Raw genomic sequence first — 17,206 nt, forward strand, 5'->3', positions numbered from 1 at the left:
CGTAGGTAGATCGAACCAACGTCTCAAAATGTCAAACTAGTTACGGATATAACATAGCCCTTTGAACACAGGGATAGCGAAGTCTGCTCTATACTGCGTTCGTTTTATTTGATTTTAACACTATGTTCTTTCTAATCCACAAAAGAAAAACATAGTATGTATCTATCTTTAAACAGGGCGGCGGTAAATTTGATTGAAATTTGACAGGTTATTAAAATTTTGGTAATATTTTTAGTTATTATAGTGATATTGAGAGGAGAGTGAACGCGGGGAACATGGTGAATGGCATTTTAGGTTTTAGCTTTGCATGCGTTAATGAGCAGTCAGAAACTATCCAAAAAGGCTGACTGGTTGTGCATAAGGGCGTGTTGGTCCCGACATTAATGTATGGGAGTGAAAGTTTGGTATGGCAAAAGAAGCACGAAAGCAGAATAAATGCAGTGGAACGGAGTGGGAAGACCTAGACGAACATAACTTGATCAAATTAAGGTCGTCCTGGTAAAGTGTCAGGTCAAGAGTACCCGAAACCGCCGAGCGAAGGAAGTATGCAGAGATCGTAGCAAGTGGAAAGAAGTAGTCTCTGCCTACCCCGTGATTGCGTGATTTTTTATATGTACATATTGTATGTAATATTTTTTCCACTGCAGCGTTAATAGTATGGTGTCAAATCAGAGAGCTCGCATAAAAACGTTTGTATTGGTATTTTTTCAATTGAATTAATAGTTCGTTATTTATTTGTGATAAAATAGCGTGACAGCATGGATTTAACTATTATTTCTAGTTGCGAACTCGGTGGTCACCCTAACCAAACAATGCAGAGTCTGCTTTTATATATCATTTAAGTCGATACTCCTAAGACATCTTCGCTAAATGACATTCCGTCAAAATGTCGAATGATACATTCAACAATTTGACTTCAACAAACAAACAAACAAACAGCCATTTGATTTAGTCAATCAAGTAGCTGTTTCAACCAGACGGCTGCGACAAATACATCAGAATAAGATATATATCTATGAAGTCGTCGGAACGAAAAGCAAAGTTTAAGATTTTAGAAAAAGTTTACCAGTGCAGTTCCAAATTACATTGACTTGTTTCCAAAGCGGTAAAAAATAAAATAAGTTCTTAATCATGTTATATTTGTTAATGCAATAAGTGCGTTTAAAAAATTTAATATTATGTACAAATGGCCACTGGATTTCAATAATCACAAATAATGTAGTAACATTGAGCAACAATATAATCATCAGTTTTCGTCACTATTAAACTTAACATTAATACTAATTAGCTTGATTAAGGCGTAGTTTCTGTCGCGGGGAACGTCTTCTCGGTGATATATGCATTGCTCTCAATGGTGTAGGCTTTCTTGTTTCGCCATTTACGTTTGGAATCCGTAAACTCCTCGGGGTTGCCAAGGATTTTTTCATGGTAGGCGTTTGTGCAGTTCTGTTCATATTAGATTGTGGAGACACAACTTTCTTGGCCGGTGGGGTCGTTTTTCTGAACACCCGTAATGTATCGACTATATCTTTTCCTTGAAGTACGTTCGGGCGACACACTCTCGAAGGAACGTTCGGCGCGACGTCTGCATTTCTACTTACTCTGTCGGGAATATTTGGTGCAACGTTTTCTATATTCACATTTGCCTGTACTTTAGGTCTTACCTGAGCCACGAGTTTCTGCGGTCTTTGTTGGTTAGCTCTTGGTCGTCTCGCGAATCCATTGTGTAAGACGCGGTCGTTTACTTCAGACGATTTATCTGAACTGGATTCGAAAAGCTTCGCTTTTGCAAGCACAGCCCCTGCATTCTGTTTTCGTAATTTATTCACAGACGGCCTACCACTTTGACTGCCGCTTTCCAATTCGCCTGTTTTATCCATAAAGAAAGCAGCGGCATTTCGCCATTTGTGCTGAGAATGTTGTGGACTCGGTTTACTGAATTTATTTGAGTTTTTGGCAGCAATAACATCAGAGCTTTTAAGACTAGAATTAATTGACTTTGAACTCGAGTTCATAGTGTTATTCATTGAATTATCTGATACTGTATTTTCCCAACTGTTGCTTATATTGACATTCAAAGATCGCCTGGGATTCAGCTTACCAATTGTTTTATCCAAGTTGAAATCTGACGCGAGCGATATTCTTTTGCGGAGATGGTATTTCTGGTTGCTGCTTTGTGAGACATCCAAGGAATTTTCTGAACTGTCCCATTCGCTGACGACAGGTGGTTTTACTGTTACTAAATCTGGTTTGGCTGTGCTAGTACGGTCTCTACGCCTTAAACCTATGTAAGGGTAAAACCTGTCAGAGGTTTGATTGTTATGTGATTGAGAGGATGCATTCCACGACTTGTGTCTTACGATTTTTGTGATGTTTTCTTTAGAACGTCGTCTTATGGAGCCAATTTTTCTTGCGCTTGGGGATCTTATAATTTTAGCCTCTTCGTTCGGCCTTATTTTCAGTTCTTTGCTGAGCCGCCGCGCCAAATGATCTGAATTAGGGCAATTTAGCATTGCTACTTCCTCCAAGGTTTGCTCATAGACATCTTGTACCTGTTGCAGGGGTTCCACGCGAGGAATGACATCCGTGAACTCTCTGGATAGCCTGTTCTCTATGGCCGACACTCTGCTTTTTATTTCTTCGTATTCTTGTTTAGAGATCCTGACATAATCTTTGTCCGCCTGCTTCATGTCCGGGGACAGGTCGATTGTGTCATGAGCGCTGAACAGATGGTCTGATGACGTCAACATGTCTTCGCTGCTGACGCTGGTCTCAGAGTTCTTGTGTCCACTGAAGTCGCAGTTGACGACGGGCGTGCTTCTGGCTTCCACCATGCTTAATCTTAATCTTTTTCGATCCGTCACCCCCCTGAAAGAATATTAAATATTTTTGTAACAATTTGTTATTTCAAGGAATCAATAATCTTGTTTGAGAGCACATTTTTTACTTACATCTTCATAGGCGTAAAAGACAACTCCTTTTGCGGCAAATTCTGTTTTATTTCTTTTCTGTAATGTAAAAAATATAATTTCGAACATGAATTTACATTTGTCAGAAATAATAATTGAGTAAATAGTCATTTAGAGACAATTGAGCATAACACTGATTATTGCATCTGAATAAGAACATATTTTATTCAATATTGGATTAGACAAATTCTTCCATCTCACTTGATGGTAAGTCATGATGAAGACGAAGATGTCACATGCCTATTCAAGAGATACCCATTTATTCTACTTTTGAATGATCGTGGATAGTACTTGCCTGGAATATACATAAGGCATTAACATATTACCATTAAGTTGTATATTTATTTATTTGTATAGCAATATATGTATACTTATTGAGACAGGTAACTGCTACTGACCTCATTTTAGCAGAAAATCCCTCGTATGTATCAAACTTGCGTTTGGCCGCCGACTTGCTCAAAACCGGCGTTTTTGTAGTTTCCCGGACCGTGGCAGGAGTGTTCACACTGCCTGATACGATTTTGCGTAAGCCGCTTAACACACCTGAAATTTGATATTGCTCAGCAAAATACTAGAAAATTTAAGTTGAATGAAGTAATTACTTCAGATATAAAATTCAGTCAATCAATATCTGGTTCATAGTGCCGTGTGGTTTCCGGCACAAATAGAAAATCATTCCCATGGATGTCGTAAAAGGCGACTAAGGGATAGGCTTACAAACATGGGATTCTTTTTTAGGCGTTGGGTTAGCAACCTGTCACTTTTTGAATCTCAGCTCATCATTAAGCCAAATAGTTGAATGCGGCCTATCAGTCTTTATAATACTGTGGACTGGGTCTACCCTGCAAGGAATATTAGGTAAGACGTGATTAAGTATATGTTATGTTTTAATCAGTAATTACACAGAGAAATAAATACTTGCTTATGAAATGTAAAATCTCACCAACCCAAAGGTTAAAAATAAAACTTATTCTTGCTTTCAACGATATGATACTAACGATTGAGAGAGCCACTCCGCCGTTTCTTTCTTCTTGCCCGATACACATCGGAATCATCGTCCAGCTGGGTCATCAGGTCTTCCGTCAACAGTCCTATATGATGCGAGTTTTCGATGAATATCTGTTGTATGAATACATTAAATTATTTGTGTGTTACAGTAACAGATAAAAATGAAAACCAAAATAAAAGTGAAGATAACTTTTGTTTACTCTCAATTTACCTATGTTAACCAATTTAAAACGACTCATCCCACCCTGGTCACACTGATAAATAAGCCACGCGCGACTTTAAACTAGACAATTATTGACATAATCATAAATAATATAAAACAAATCAATTCTTGGCAATGGTGACACACTGATTGTTTAAAATTTGTTGAACAGTTGTTAAAAATAATAAGGTAACTTCCATTGGAGGAACAGTCCTCCACTGGGTTACCTTATTATTTACAAGGACAGCCTTGTATTGTGCAGTCAGTCTCTTAGTGCAGTCTCTGTAACTTAATATGCTCAGACTACGAGCATAATATTATCTGCTTATATCCAAAGGCCAGCAGGGCTGATTGCAAGATCGTCGGAGAAAAAAAGGAGAGGTACCTTGACAAGTGCAACATGGTGCTCCAGTCGCTGTGCGGAGGCGGCTGCGGGCAATGGCATGATACTCGGGGCCATCACTATCGCTAAGTTGGAGGAATCCATCAGATTCTCTTTGTGTCTTGAAGCAATGTAGTTGAGAAGCTGAAATGAGGGGCAATATCAATCTCTGAAAAACATAATAGACAATACTAAATTGTTAACAAGACTAAACTTCTACAAAAGATACAAGAACTGACTTCTTATGTATTTAGTTACCTTACCTCTTAATAAATAATAAATAATGAATAAAGTGAAAAATTAATATCTTGCTTTAGAGTTATTTAGAAATATGTAATTACATATTTTCATACTATTAACTTTTATTATAAATAATATTTCATCAAAATTGTTGCAGTAGTTAAAGCTTATTAAAACAAACAATAGCTATACATATAGTATGCATATTTCCAGAAGAGAAAAACCCCATACATGGTTATTTTACTAACACAATTACCTCCATTATATAATGTAGCAGATGAACATGTAATACTGGTAGAAGGAGTAAGGTGTCCAGGACAGGTTTCAAGGCATCTTCTCCTGCTGTGAGCCGACATCGTAGAAGCAAATCTTGGACTTCAGCACTTATGAGGGGCTCTGGCAAACCCCTTAGGTAGAGTTTGAGTACACTTGCTACATCTATAGGATGATGCCCATCTGATACACAGCCCCCAGCATCTAGTAATCTCTAAAATAATATAAATAAATTTATTTTAGGTAGTGAGATTACAAAAGGCACACCTTGAACACACCATCAAGCTTTTATAAATCTCAATTACTTTAATGATGAATATGAATAAATGTGTTCTATCCTGACTGGCTAACAATGTAGCAAAGCTATAAAGCCTAGGAAGCCAAAGAAGCAGCTTTCTTATTTGATAAAAACAAACCTAGATTTGCTATTTCGAAATACCTTTATATCCTTTTGACGATTCTGTGAGCCAGCCTTTCGAAACAAACCTTCGACGTGAGCGTTGGCCCTTAGTACTGAAGACATTTCGGTTACAACTATAGGAACGCTGAGTGTACTTCCACAACAAATTACACTACAAGATGGGACTTTCACCAATGGAGCACCAAATAAGGTTTTGTGATCCTATAAACATAATTAAATTCGCTTAAAGGATATCCATTCACTTTGAAATAATATAAAAACATCAGAAAACCATGAATAGAAACAACCTACTTTCACATTTTTGGAAATAATTTTCTTTAATCGATGTTTCAATCCAGCTTTTTTTAACTCCCCAACTATTATAGACTGCAATTTTCCATGATTAATACCATCTGATATTAACATTTTTCTTATTTTGTAAATTAACAGCACAAAATTTTTTACTTTTTGACATTTATTCGCTAGCTTTTCAAATTTTCGAGACGTTAAGCACGTTCCATTGAACACAACAGATTAAAATGAAAAGTCAGCTGTTTGGGAAAGGAACGTAAATAACGTTCCATTTCAAAAGCAGTGTCGTGAGTCGCGACGTCTAAAATAAGACATAGGTATGTTAGTTGTATTTATAAAAATCGATACATATATCGGGCGGTTTATTTATGCAATATTTGAGTTTACGATGCATTAAATCGACGCACCACTTCCTTTAGTGACAGTGATAAGATAATCTGAGTTCAATATCAAGAAGTACCTTGCGGCACGAAATAAAAAAACAATTGACATTAACTTGACATTGCTTGCATGACAAATGACATGACATTATTTAATTTAATTTTGAGTTTTTTTAGTCTGGTCCGACTCCGACTGGTAAATATTTATTATGAAATATGTTCTTAATAGAAATATCAACTTAATTTACTTACATAATCTATTACATTGAATTATATTACTTACGATCTGTACAGATTACACTATTCACTGGCTCGGACAGATGTGAAAAATGATTGAGCTCTCTGCTAAATTGACTACGGGTACTGTGTACCTCGCTGGTGAAGCTCTTGAATGCTGTATTACGTTCTGCCACACTACACAACCAGAACATAGAAATTCGCAAAGCCACAGGTAACTAAATTGTTGTAATATTGCAAGTAATAATTGTAGTTATAAGCAAACACCGAACATAGAATTTAGATTTAAACTTTTATGATCTGGAGACATGTTTTCTAGTTTGTGTGGGTTTGGTTTTTCCCGTAAGTGATAAGGACGTGTATGTACTGTTTTCTTTTATAGTATAGTATTATCCATGATTTATAAAACGCTAACATTTAAATCTTGTTAGTTTATTAGTTAAAACTTATTTTATTTATTTAATTTAATTTTTTAAAACGTGATTATATTTTGATGATTTTTAATATAATAATTTGATAAGTGCAATTTTTAATTTCTACAAATAATCAGTACATTGTACATAGGACAAATAATTATCTTGTATATAATTTTTTTTTGTCTTTCAGTGATATCTTAGAAAGCCTAGCATGGGTTTCAGCACAGATTCATTGCTTCTTCTCCACATCTGGGAACTCTGGAGAGAAAACACCAACAATAGGAAGAACAACTGCTTTGGAAGTAACTTCTTGTGATGTTGGAGAAGTGGTGTTTCACACAAAACCAAAGATACTATTCTGTGATTTGACAATTCCTCTTGGGGAAACCAAAACATGTAAGTTAAATTATTCTATAATCACATTTCCTTTGGAAATCCAGCAGTTATTGTATTTTTAGCATTTTTCAGAGAACCCAAAACAACATACATACATACATAAAATCACGCCTCTTTCCCGAAGGGGTAGGCAGAGACTACCACCTCTTCCACTTGCCAAAACAAAAGCTAATTAATTCTATATTAATTTTTTATTTTAGAAATCTAGCAGTTATAGTATCAATTTTTTTTATTCACAAAAAAATTTTTACCTCTGTTTTTCAGTTTGGTACAGAGAATCTATACCCATTGAAGCTCCACCTTCCTACAGAGGGACATCAGTAAAATACTCCTACAAGATAACCATAGCTACTCAAAAAGTGGGTTCTCACATCAAAATGGTGCGAATACCATTTAGGGTACTCCCTATAAGCCCTATTATAAACATGCAAGATCTTGCTGCATTGTGTGGCAATGAGACCACTGAAGAACTGCAGCCAACTAATCCTTTTTCTGAAGAACGCAAAGTTGAAACTGCTTTGACAATGGCTTTACAAGTTTTACAGGTAGACATTTTAATTATGGGTATCATCAATCATCATAGTATTTTCAGATTCTTTCTAAGCTTCAGAGTTACTTATGATGCTTTAATTGATGTAATTTTTTTTAGCATATTGCAATCATGTTACTGCTCTGAAAAATATCCTCTTTATGTTCCTTTAATTAGTGTAGACTGTAGTGAAAGATGAATATGGCTCTATAGACAAAAAGTTACTATTAATTAAACATCTCTTCATTTTCTCTAGAATCTTACTGCAAGGAGAAGCCCAAACTCATACATGATAACCAATACTAGAGGGAAAGTTGGACGGTTTTGCCTGTTCAAGTCCGCTTACAAATTAGGAGAGGATATTGTTGGTACTTTTGACTTCTCTGTTGGCACAGTCACTTGTATGCAGGTAAACTTTCAAATATAAAATATAGTCTGCCAATTATACCTCATCATCAATGCAACATCAATCTACAATGTGATTATTAAAATTTACAATATACCAAATGCGCCCTGAGACTTGCCTCCTTTGAAAATTTTGGGATAAAAAACACCCTATGTGCTAAATTTTATAGATAAATAAATGTTTGTTACTTGTGAATGTTCATTCACACATCCTTGCAAACTTTTTCATTTTATTAGTAGGACTGTAGAGAGAGTGTAGAGTTTAAACATGTTCCTTTTTCAATAAAATTGACCAATTTAACCACTGGGATTCCCAAAAATGGACCCAGGGAGTGGGAGACTGAAGAAAAGATGTTCCTATGCTCAGGGGGCACTCAATTGATAAATTGAAATGAATAGCTAAGATAAATAAACATTGTACTTTGTGTAAAGACAAATCTTCTGTTCTGTATTGTATTTCCTAAAGTTTTAGCTGCAATAACATTATCTACAATCATATAGATTTTCTACAGGTATCTGTGTCATTGCAACCAGAAGAGGTGATAAAATCAAAGAGCCCTAGTAAAACAGCCAACAAGGAAACATTAAGTAGGAGCATGACTGTGGCCAGGTACCACGAGTTCACTTTGGGACTGTCCCAGGCACAGCTCATATTGTCTATACCGCTGCACATTACACCAGCATTTGAGGGAGATCAAGGTAAGATCTTGTTTTGAAGTTTTAAAAAGTTGGTATATAATTGAAGCAAAATTTTTAAAAACCAATTCTGTTTATTTTTGTTGCATTTTAAAAATGGTAGGCAAAGGCATTTAATGTTTGATGTGATTTTGATAAAATTAATTTTTATGTTTTAATGAAACATAGTTTGTTATTGTGTTCTTTCCATGTGTCAATACCCAATTAGTTTCCTATTCATTTTAACATGCAATAATCTTTTCAGTGTCCCTTAGATGGAGACTACATTTTGAGTTTGTGACAACTTGCGAAAAGTTGTTACCCAATGCTGAAGATGACAGTTGGAAAGCACCACTGAATATTGCCATAGAGACAATGGTATGGAACCTACCAGTCAAAATCTACTCAACATTACCAAAACAAATTCAACCACATTCTGCTGGAAATGATGCTTATACTATGTTAATTAAGTAATTTAAAACTTAAATCATTGATATTTATATGTAATTTATAAGTACTTAATAAAGTAGGAGATATATTTGGGCATGTAAGTGAGTTTGTACCATTCTTCCATAAAAATAAATTAAAGATAATAGAAATATTTATTTAATAAAACCACTAAAACAAATAAATTTTTTCAATCATCTATTGACTCTCTGTCCCAGTCCTTCATCTTGGCACCCATCATAAAATCGTCCCTGAAACAAGAATTATTCATATACAACATTTATAATCATAATCCTGCTAGCTGTTACCATACTGGTAACTATACAGCCTCTTTTCTATTAATTTTAACTTATTATGTTATCCCAATATATTACTGCTTTCATAAAAATCCATTCAGTAGCTTTTGCATGAAAGAGTCACAAACACATTCTTATAACCTTTCAAATTAATAATATTAAGAGGATTTACTCATGTACTTCTAAATACCTGAGAGCACTCCATTTAGGGGTTTCATTTTCATTTTTCACCTCCCCCGTCATTGATTTTGTTTGTTCATCAACCACTACTGACTTTGTTTGTCCCATTAGAGTATCTAAAAAGGCTCGTTTATCAAACTTTTTCAATATCTTCTCTTTCTTTGCCTCTGATAAATCAGTTCTGTTCATATCCTTCTCTAAAGTCTTCTGCTGGTTCCTCACAGCATTAAATAATTGCACAACACCTTTTGTTGCTATTTTTGTTAGTAGTCTTTCTCTGTCCTTTTCTAATATGTTTGGTTTTATCCTCAATGATGGCTTTTCAATTTTCTGAAATTATTCTAACTTAGTTTTTGTAAAATTAAGTGTTATGTCTGAAGAAAGCGTGTTATAAACATAAGATTTGTTGTATTTTGTTTTATGTCTGTCATACGTTTTTGCATAAATCAAAATAGAATTTCATTACCATTTAAATTAACTATAAACAAAAATAATAAATGTTTGATTGTAGATACTTAGCAAGTGGGTTTCAGTAAATACCATATAAGTAGTATATTGTAAAATTCTTAAGTGTGAGAGGGAGAAACAAAGATCTGTTAGAAATGTATATGATTTATAGTCAATGTAAATTTAATCTACTCACAGGTTTCTTTATTGGCGGTTCTGTTATGGAAGATTCCTCTTTTTTTATTTCTGTTTGTAATGGTTCTTCTTTGTTGTCACCAACAACTTCAAATACTGGTTTCTCGTCTTTGATACTTTTGAGAACTTCTGAATGCTTTTTAGCTCTTGATAATACTAGGGTTTTCTTGTTTTTCGGTTTAGTAGAGCCAAGGATCTTAGCGACTGAGTCGGCCCAACCTTCGTTTGTTATTAACGTGTCCTCTTCGGGATTTCCACCGCTGGAATTATTATCTTCGGAATCAGCCTCGGCATCATCGTCAGATGATTCTTGAACTATTTGTTCTTCATTTTGTGATTCAGATTCTTCGTCACTAGATGAATCTGAAGATACTGAAAATAGGCAGTGATAAGTTTGTGAAAGAAGTTGTAGTAAGCATAAATTTAGAATTTATCGCTTACGCTTAGCAGATGTAAACATGCATTTATATGATGATGTAAGGATTACTCACCAGAAACTTTTAATGTAGGTTTACTCATCGTTTCTGCCACCACCATACTTCACAATGAAAAGTAAAATTGAAATCAATTATAGGAGTTATTTAGCTAAAAATCACAAACTACTGAATCAACTACGCACGTGTTATTTTGTTTACAATTTTTATTTGACATTGACATTTTTTTACTAAAATGTTACCATTGTATGCCATCAGTCAGCGGGTGTCATTGCCAGTGTATAAAATATTTTTTTGGAAACAAAAGTAAATTTTGTGAAATGACGTTTTCGTATATATAGTTCAGTGTTACGAACTTATGGGCTTTCCCCCCAAATTTAGGGAATTTAAGTGAGTTGGTATTTTTTTTAGGAGGATGTTTTTTTTTAATATTTTGCCTTTCTAGCTCTACAATAGGCTATTTGACAAAGTTCTTAAAACTATCTAAGGGTATTTATTTGTTTATAAGGAGCCCTACAAAAATACTTTTCTGCCTTTATTACAGCTATTTTATTAAAAAATCGAAAAAGAAAATGAAATATTCAAATATGCCGCCAAAACGCGACTTTTAGCAATATGGCGGCCATAGCATGCAGTGACGTAAATTTCGTGTAAATATCATACAAAGCTTGTTGGTGTTTCGAAAAGTTTTGATTTTCTCTTGTTTTATTTAACTTGTGCCACGTCATATGTGTGAAAATTATTAAAATGAGTTCCTATAAATGTTGTGCAGTGCCTCAATGCACTAATACAACAATAAAATCTCCTACGAAACTGTTTTTTTCTATGCCGATGGATTTGAATATTCGTAAGAAGTGGTTTCAGATCATGATCTCAGATCAGTGGTTACCAAGATATACTTACATTGATGTTTTCACATTCCTCAGTTCGGCAGCATAGAAATCTGGATTGTCTTTGAAGAAGACAATCCAGATTTCTTCTTCCAACCATTATTGCGTCCACTTTTGGTAGGTTTCAACTGTCAGCTTTCGCGGAATTGGTTTCCATTATTAAATACCTACGTTATCTGAGTAAACCTGAGCGATCAAACACTTATAAAATCTTGAAAAATAATAGCGAACACTAAGGAACGGTACGATCCACAGTCTGTTTATGGATAATTGACGTCATAATAGAAATAGCCAATCACGTTCGTTTTTAGTCACGTGACAGCTGCATATAAAAACCAAATTTTCTGAGACGGATTTTGTTTAAATAATGCAATATTTTTATCTCGCGTTATTACAAATCGCTCCAAAAAAATAATATTAAGACTGATGACATAAAAGAAATGTATATTTTTAATACAGTCAAATAGCTTATACTGAAACCAATAAATAATTATGTCTTCAAGCGAAAAAAATATTGATATTTTTTTTCCTTTGTGGTCACCGCTCGCTGCTGAGTGATATGGTAAATCATTAAAAAGAATATGGGCAGTTTCATCATTTTATTTATCGTTTAAAATTTTCCCTAAGTATTCCTTTGTAAATTTGTAATAGAGCTATTTTAGGGGTTTCTGACTTTTTTCTTCTACCAGGAGGCTTACCACAACCTTTTATAGAACCGTTCAAATATTAAGGCAGTTTATTAGCAGGCCTGCTCAAAACTCCTACCATGACGTCTTATAAGGTGAACGGTTTAAGCTGAATGATGAACGGTTATTTTGTCTATGGCTCAATGTGGAGATGTCAATAAAGAAACGTTCAAACCTCTAATAAAAATAATAATACCATAATAATACAATAATAATATAATTAAAGATAACAAATACTTATAAATTTAATTAAATATGAAGTTAACCTAAATTTTTCTGAATTGCAATGCATTGTTGCACGCTATAAAATACTTTTATTTGTATAAATTAAATAAATGTTAGTTTAAAATGGTTTTGAACGAATCGGCCTGTCACATAAATTTAAAGTAGGTAGGTACCTACTAGAATACTTGAGTGATACTTGAAAGTTTTCGATAACTTTAAATTCGTCCCTAAGTCATAAATAATGTTTTTAATGTGTAGAGCCGTTCTGCAACCACTTGAAATATCCTTTTTTTACTTGTCACGGCTTTTTAAGTCGACGCGCCTTACCTCACAACAGTTTTAGAAGTTTGCCGGATCGCAGTGATTTTTAATATTCTTAACTTTTGAGGCTATTATTTATTTTACAAGAAAACTATATAATGTCGTAAGTAGAAAGTGTTTACTTATAATACCAAGGTATGTAAACATTGATTCCTTTATTTCTTAGAGTTCATCCTACTCCCAGCTTCACTTGCTTAAATCAATAATCTTTATTTTCACTTTTGCAGTAAGTTTCGGAAATCCTTATTTAGTGAAACCTGCTGATTTAAAAATCTCTAGCCCTACCAGTTTGCCTGGTGTGTTGACCTACAGGCACTCAATCCATGAGTTTTCTCTTTTAATTACATTGTCTCAGTTTTAAACTATACCTAAATGTTCTTTAACTGTTTTAGTACTGGGTGGACATGAAGGCCAAAATAAAACGTAAAAATAGAACAATTCGAGAGAGCATCAGCAGGACAGGAGGGGGCCCGCCAAGTGGAGAAGAGCTAACAGAAATTGACATAAAATTTTTAAGTATCCTTGGTGAGGAATATGGCATGGGTTTACCAGCGGTGCAGGTGAACCCATTGCAGGTAAGATCCCTTAAATACATTAAAGCCTACAAATTATAATTAATACAAAAAATATATGTTATGTTATATATGTATTAATGAAACCATTTATTTTTAGGATGATATGAGACCTGAAGCTGGCCCCTCTGGCATTCTAGGTATTGAAGTCGAATCCATTACAGAAGAATGGTTAGAAGTTCCTTCTAGTGTATGTATTCAATTTCATTATTACTAGATTGAGATAAAACATTAATATTTATTGACTAAGGCATCGTGATCTCAAAATGTGTTGTCATAGGCGCCTAGTACATAAAACTAAGTGAATAGACTATATCATAGTAGCCTAGTGATGATGAATTATATACCATACTGATTGTATTTTGTATAATAAATTTAACAATTTGATTACATTACAAAGCCATACAGCTGAGCATGGCTTAGCCCTTTTGAGACTGTTGGCTCTGTCTACTCCTATGGTCATAGAATGTGATTAGATAAATGAATAATTCAATGCTTTAAGTCTTCTTGAGACTGTAAGCTCTGTCTACTCCTATGGTATAAGAATGTGATTGTATGAATGAATATTTCAATTGTTATTTTCAGGTATCTCAAACTGTTAGTTCTATCGAGGCAGATTCTCTACCTGCAGATGTAGAAATTACTACTGCATAATCAGATCCTTCACAAAGCCACGCAGCAGCTGTCTGTGATGAGGCTGTCGGCGTCGAAGTACCTAGTGTGGTACAGGCTGAAGCCCCGCCACAACCTAGGCGACGGTGCGGACGTGCTCACTTAACAGCTGCAGAAGCAAGGGTGCAAATAGTTGAAGCTGCAAATAGTTTAATACTTCAAGAAGCTATTTGTCTCTTCCGTGAATTAGTGGCTATAATTAGAAGAAGGTGAGCAATAATTAATTTATTCAATGTGCCAAATTCATCAAGCTTGGTCCAGAAAACCATTTCAAAATGTCAATCATTTCTCTTAATAATATTAGTATAGCTAATCCATTAATAACTTGAAGTTTTCTTTGAGATATTCACTTTTCTGCAAATTTACAGAATGTTTTGTATATATTTAAAATAAAAAAATGTTTTATTTAATTTTTATTATAATTATTAAGTTATTTTAAAATATGTCATTTTGGAATGAGCAAAATTAAAACTAGAACTACTTTTAAAAAAGAAAAAAGAAAGATGATTACTAAGCAAAATTAAATTTACAAATTAAATTATTCATGTAAAATTCTTTTACTTAACATAACATTTACATTTACTTATTATATATATATATACATTTACTTATAGAATAAGTACTTTTATGCTTTTACATAATAAAATAGTATTCAATTTAATTTAATATAATAAAAAAACTATATTACTTTGATGAATATTAAATGAAAAAGATTATTGTTCATAAACTACCTGCATAGCTACTTATAACTTACTCTTAAAAACGAAATATTATTGAATAAAAATCTGCAATAAAATTCTATTTTTTGATTTTCAGGTACGGCGAAGAGCCCAGAGACGTGCCACAAGATCCCGCCGTGTAGATATACCACGTTGAAGCTCAATGTTGTGTTGCCCAGCTGGTTCATGAAGAGCTTCCACTGGTGGTTGTTGTGCAACTTCCCTTGCTTGCTCTTCTTCTGTCAACCTTACTTCAGGCAAGTTGTTTTCATTACAAATATTGTGCAATATTACACAAGCATTTGTAATGAAGCCAGCAACCTGTGGTTGATAATGCAACACCCTGTGGCACAAGAGACACCGGAAACGTGCTTTGAGAAGACCTATAGTTCTTTCTATCACATTCCTAGCCTTTACATGCTTTTGTGTATAATATGCTTCCGGTGTAGACACACCGGAAGTAGCACATATAACCAGACGGTTCTGCATCCAAAATAGGTGTCATCATCGTTCTTCGTTGTGAGTACCCAGAGTCACCTGGAAATAAACATTATAACTCTGTTATTTTTTTATTTTATTTGAACATTCATATTTTATATAAATTTAATGATACATTTTTATTTTAAAATTGTATCCTACAAATATTTTTGACTTTTAAAATTTTATTTCATGTTTTTAATTGGTCTAGTTTTAATTGAAAGTGTGTTAAAAATATATCTTTCAAACAATATTGTTCATATTATTTGCTATAATAAGTTCACCAACAAAGGTTTTCTTACCTAAAAGCCATGTTGCTTCAGACCCTAAATTTTCCAAATGGTAACATACAGGATGGTGGCTCCATATAAATGAGTCATGAAATGACCCTGGATGACTCGCATCAACACTTAGAATTTGTTGATCCGCATCACAAATCTGAAAAAAAAATAATAAGAAAAATTTGAAATTACTAAAGTGGTTCAATGGAAAAAAAAATTGTAAGTATGTATATTAGAAAATCATTGGTGGGAGAGTAGTTTTAGCCAACTTATAAACATGAAAAGTTCATAGACATTGTTCCTGAATTAGGGCTGGCCCGGGCCCAGGGAGGCATCCAGTAGACGTGTACTTAGTATATACCTATTCAATATACATTTTTCAAAATTACTCGATTATACCTATATTATAATAAGGGACAGGCTTATAAATTTGGGATTCTTTTTTTAAGGTGATAGACTAGCAACCTACCATTATTTGAATCTCAATTCTATCTACCATTAATCTCGGCCTATCAGTATTTTTGGGACTGTTGGCTCTGAATACCCCGCAAGGGACATAGATGTGATCATGTTTGTATGTGTTATATATTATGCTATAAAACTATTAAATAAAAGTTTATTTACCAACTGAACATTTAGAGAATGGAATTTCTTTCTACAGAAATATCTATCTTCATGCTCATTAGGCCTTACTATGCGAACATGGGTACAATCAATACATCCAATCACACCAGGGATACCAAATTTATTGAAAAATCTGCAGGCAAAAAAGGCATATTGTTATCAAACTTAATTATTGATATAATATAAATAAAATTAGCTAAGTAAATATAAGCGTGCCTTAATCTTTTTAACTGACGACTTTCATAAGTCTGTGGGAATTTTATATATTTGTATAAGAGAGGATTACTATTAAAATAATGTACTTTATGGAACTTGATTGACCTTTGCTTCTATGCTTAAATCAGTTGCTCTTTTAGAGCTTTTTGCCATTATTGGCTCCAGCTCTTCACAAAGTTTGTGCACCAAGTCTGCGGTTAACCTAGACAAGTAAGATACGAGTAATTATGTTATCATGTTGTTGAGAAGAGAGAGATAGATCTTTCTTTATAATAGAGCATAAGGCGGTTGATATGTGAACATTTACATACCTGTACTCCTTGATGAAAGCATTTTCATCTAAGTCAAAAGGATCATTATTTTCTCTGTTCCTTAAACGTTTCTTTTTATTTGCCATTCTGGATTCGTTGAAATCACTTTCCAAAAACTCAAACAGTTCATACTCGTCACACATCTTTGCAATAATGTTAGGGGTGTTATTAATGTTTACACAACTTACTCTTCTGTAGATTTAACTTTTTTGAAAAATTCATAGGTATTTAATCAAATTCTTATTAAACAATAGCTTTGCATGTATTTTAATGCCCTTTATCCTACAAATCCTTAGGAAACAAACACGGAACATTTGGTGAATATCTTACAAAACAACGCCAAAATGTCCAAAGAAGCCAAAGAAGTTACCTGAAAGTAACTTTTTAAG

The 17,206-nt window shown here is 33.9% G+C and overlaps 5 protein-coding genes and 1 long non-coding RNA gene across 8 annotated transcripts; 3 read left to right on the forward strand and 3 right to left on the reverse strand.

The window, feature by feature from the left end:
- Positions 1-1,163: 1,163 nt before the first annotated feature.
- LOC106129641 (rho GTPase-activating protein 11A) lies at positions 1,164-6,071 on the reverse strand. The gene is made up of 8 exons (XM_060949149.1): positions 5,787-6,071; positions 5,514-5,696; positions 5,058-5,288; positions 4,565-4,705; positions 3,968-4,088; positions 3,368-3,512; positions 2,952-3,008; positions 1,164-2,868 (listed from the first exon to the last, which is right to left on the reverse strand). The coding sequence occupies exons 1-8, from the start codon at positions 5,898-5,900 to the stop codon at positions 1,281-1,283; spliced, it is 2,580 nt and encodes an 859-aa protein (XP_060805132.1). The 5' UTR covers positions 5,901-6,071; the 3' UTR covers positions 1,164-1,280.
- A 168-nt stretch (positions 6,072-6,239) lies between these two features.
- LOC106129622 (RAB6A-GEF complex partner protein 2) lies at positions 6,240-9,298 on the forward strand. 2 transcript variants are annotated; one of them, XM_060949287.1, is made up of 7 exons: positions 6,240-6,362; positions 6,461-6,617; positions 7,010-7,215; positions 7,480-7,760; positions 8,001-8,153; positions 8,662-8,848; positions 9,090-9,298. In XM_060949287.1, the coding sequence occupies exons 2-7, from the start codon at positions 6,496-6,498 to the stop codon at positions 9,296-9,298; spliced, it is 1,158 nt and encodes a 385-aa protein (XP_060805270.1). In that variant the 5' UTR covers positions 6,240-6,362; positions 6,461-6,495. The 2 variants fall into 2 exon arrangements, with proteins under 2 accessions (XP_060805270.1, XP_013183680.2); XM_013328226.2 differs by having other exon boundaries at positions 6,334-6,617.
- A 93-nt stretch (positions 9,299-9,391) lies between these two features.
- LOC106129630 (RRP15-like protein) lies at positions 9,392-11,046 on the reverse strand. The gene is made up of 4 exons (XM_013328237.2): positions 10,881-11,046; positions 10,391-10,761; positions 9,758-10,077; positions 9,392-9,522 (listed from the first exon to the last, which is right to left on the reverse strand). Exons 1-4 carry the CDS (start codon positions 10,924-10,926, stop codon positions 9,462-9,464), a joined length of 798 nt encoding a protein of 265 aa, XP_013183691.2. The 5' UTR covers positions 10,927-11,046; the 3' UTR covers positions 9,392-9,461.
- Positions 11,047-12,407: 1,361 nt separating this feature from the next.
- On the forward strand, positions 12,408-14,171 carry LOC132902816 (uncharacterized). The gene is made up of 4 exons (XM_060949242.1): positions 12,408-13,080; positions 13,338-13,520; positions 13,618-13,707; positions 14,103-14,171. The coding sequence occupies exons 2-4, from the start codon at positions 13,350-13,352 to the stop codon at positions 14,169-14,171; spliced, it is 330 nt and encodes a 109-aa protein (XP_060805225.1). The 5' UTR covers positions 12,408-13,080; positions 13,338-13,349.
- Positions 14,172-14,323: 152 nt separating this feature from the next.
- Positions 14,324-15,326, forward strand: LOC132902833 (uncharacterized). Its single transcript, XR_009657256.1, has 2 exons — positions 14,324-14,398; positions 15,006-15,326. It is a non-coding gene; the product is annotated as an uncharacterized LOC132902833 (long non-coding RNA).
- LOC132902832 (putative nuclease HARBI1) lies at positions 15,315-17,169 on the reverse strand. Of its 2 annotated transcripts, none has more exons than XM_060949338.1 (4): positions 16,818-17,169; positions 16,291-16,423; positions 15,688-15,823; positions 15,315-15,445 (listed from the first exon to the last, which is right to left on the reverse strand). In XM_060949338.1, exons 1-4 carry the CDS (start codon positions 16,958-16,960, stop codon positions 15,315-15,317), a joined length of 543 nt encoding a protein of 180 aa, XP_060805321.1. In that variant the 5' UTR covers positions 16,961-17,169. The 2 variants fall into 2 exon arrangements, with proteins under 2 accessions (XP_060805321.1, XP_060805322.1); XM_060949339.1 differs by having other exon boundaries at positions 15,388-15,445; positions 15,737-15,823.
- Between the last annotated feature and the right edge of the window lie 37 nt (positions 17,170-17,206).

The sequence above is a fragment of the Amyelois transitella genome, chromosome 18, assembly GCF_032362555.1.
Source record: "Amyelois transitella isolate CPQ chromosome 18, ilAmyTran1.1, whole genome shotgun sequence".
NCBI lineage: Eukaryota > Metazoa > Arthropoda > Insecta > Lepidoptera > Pyralidae > Amyelois > Amyelois transitella.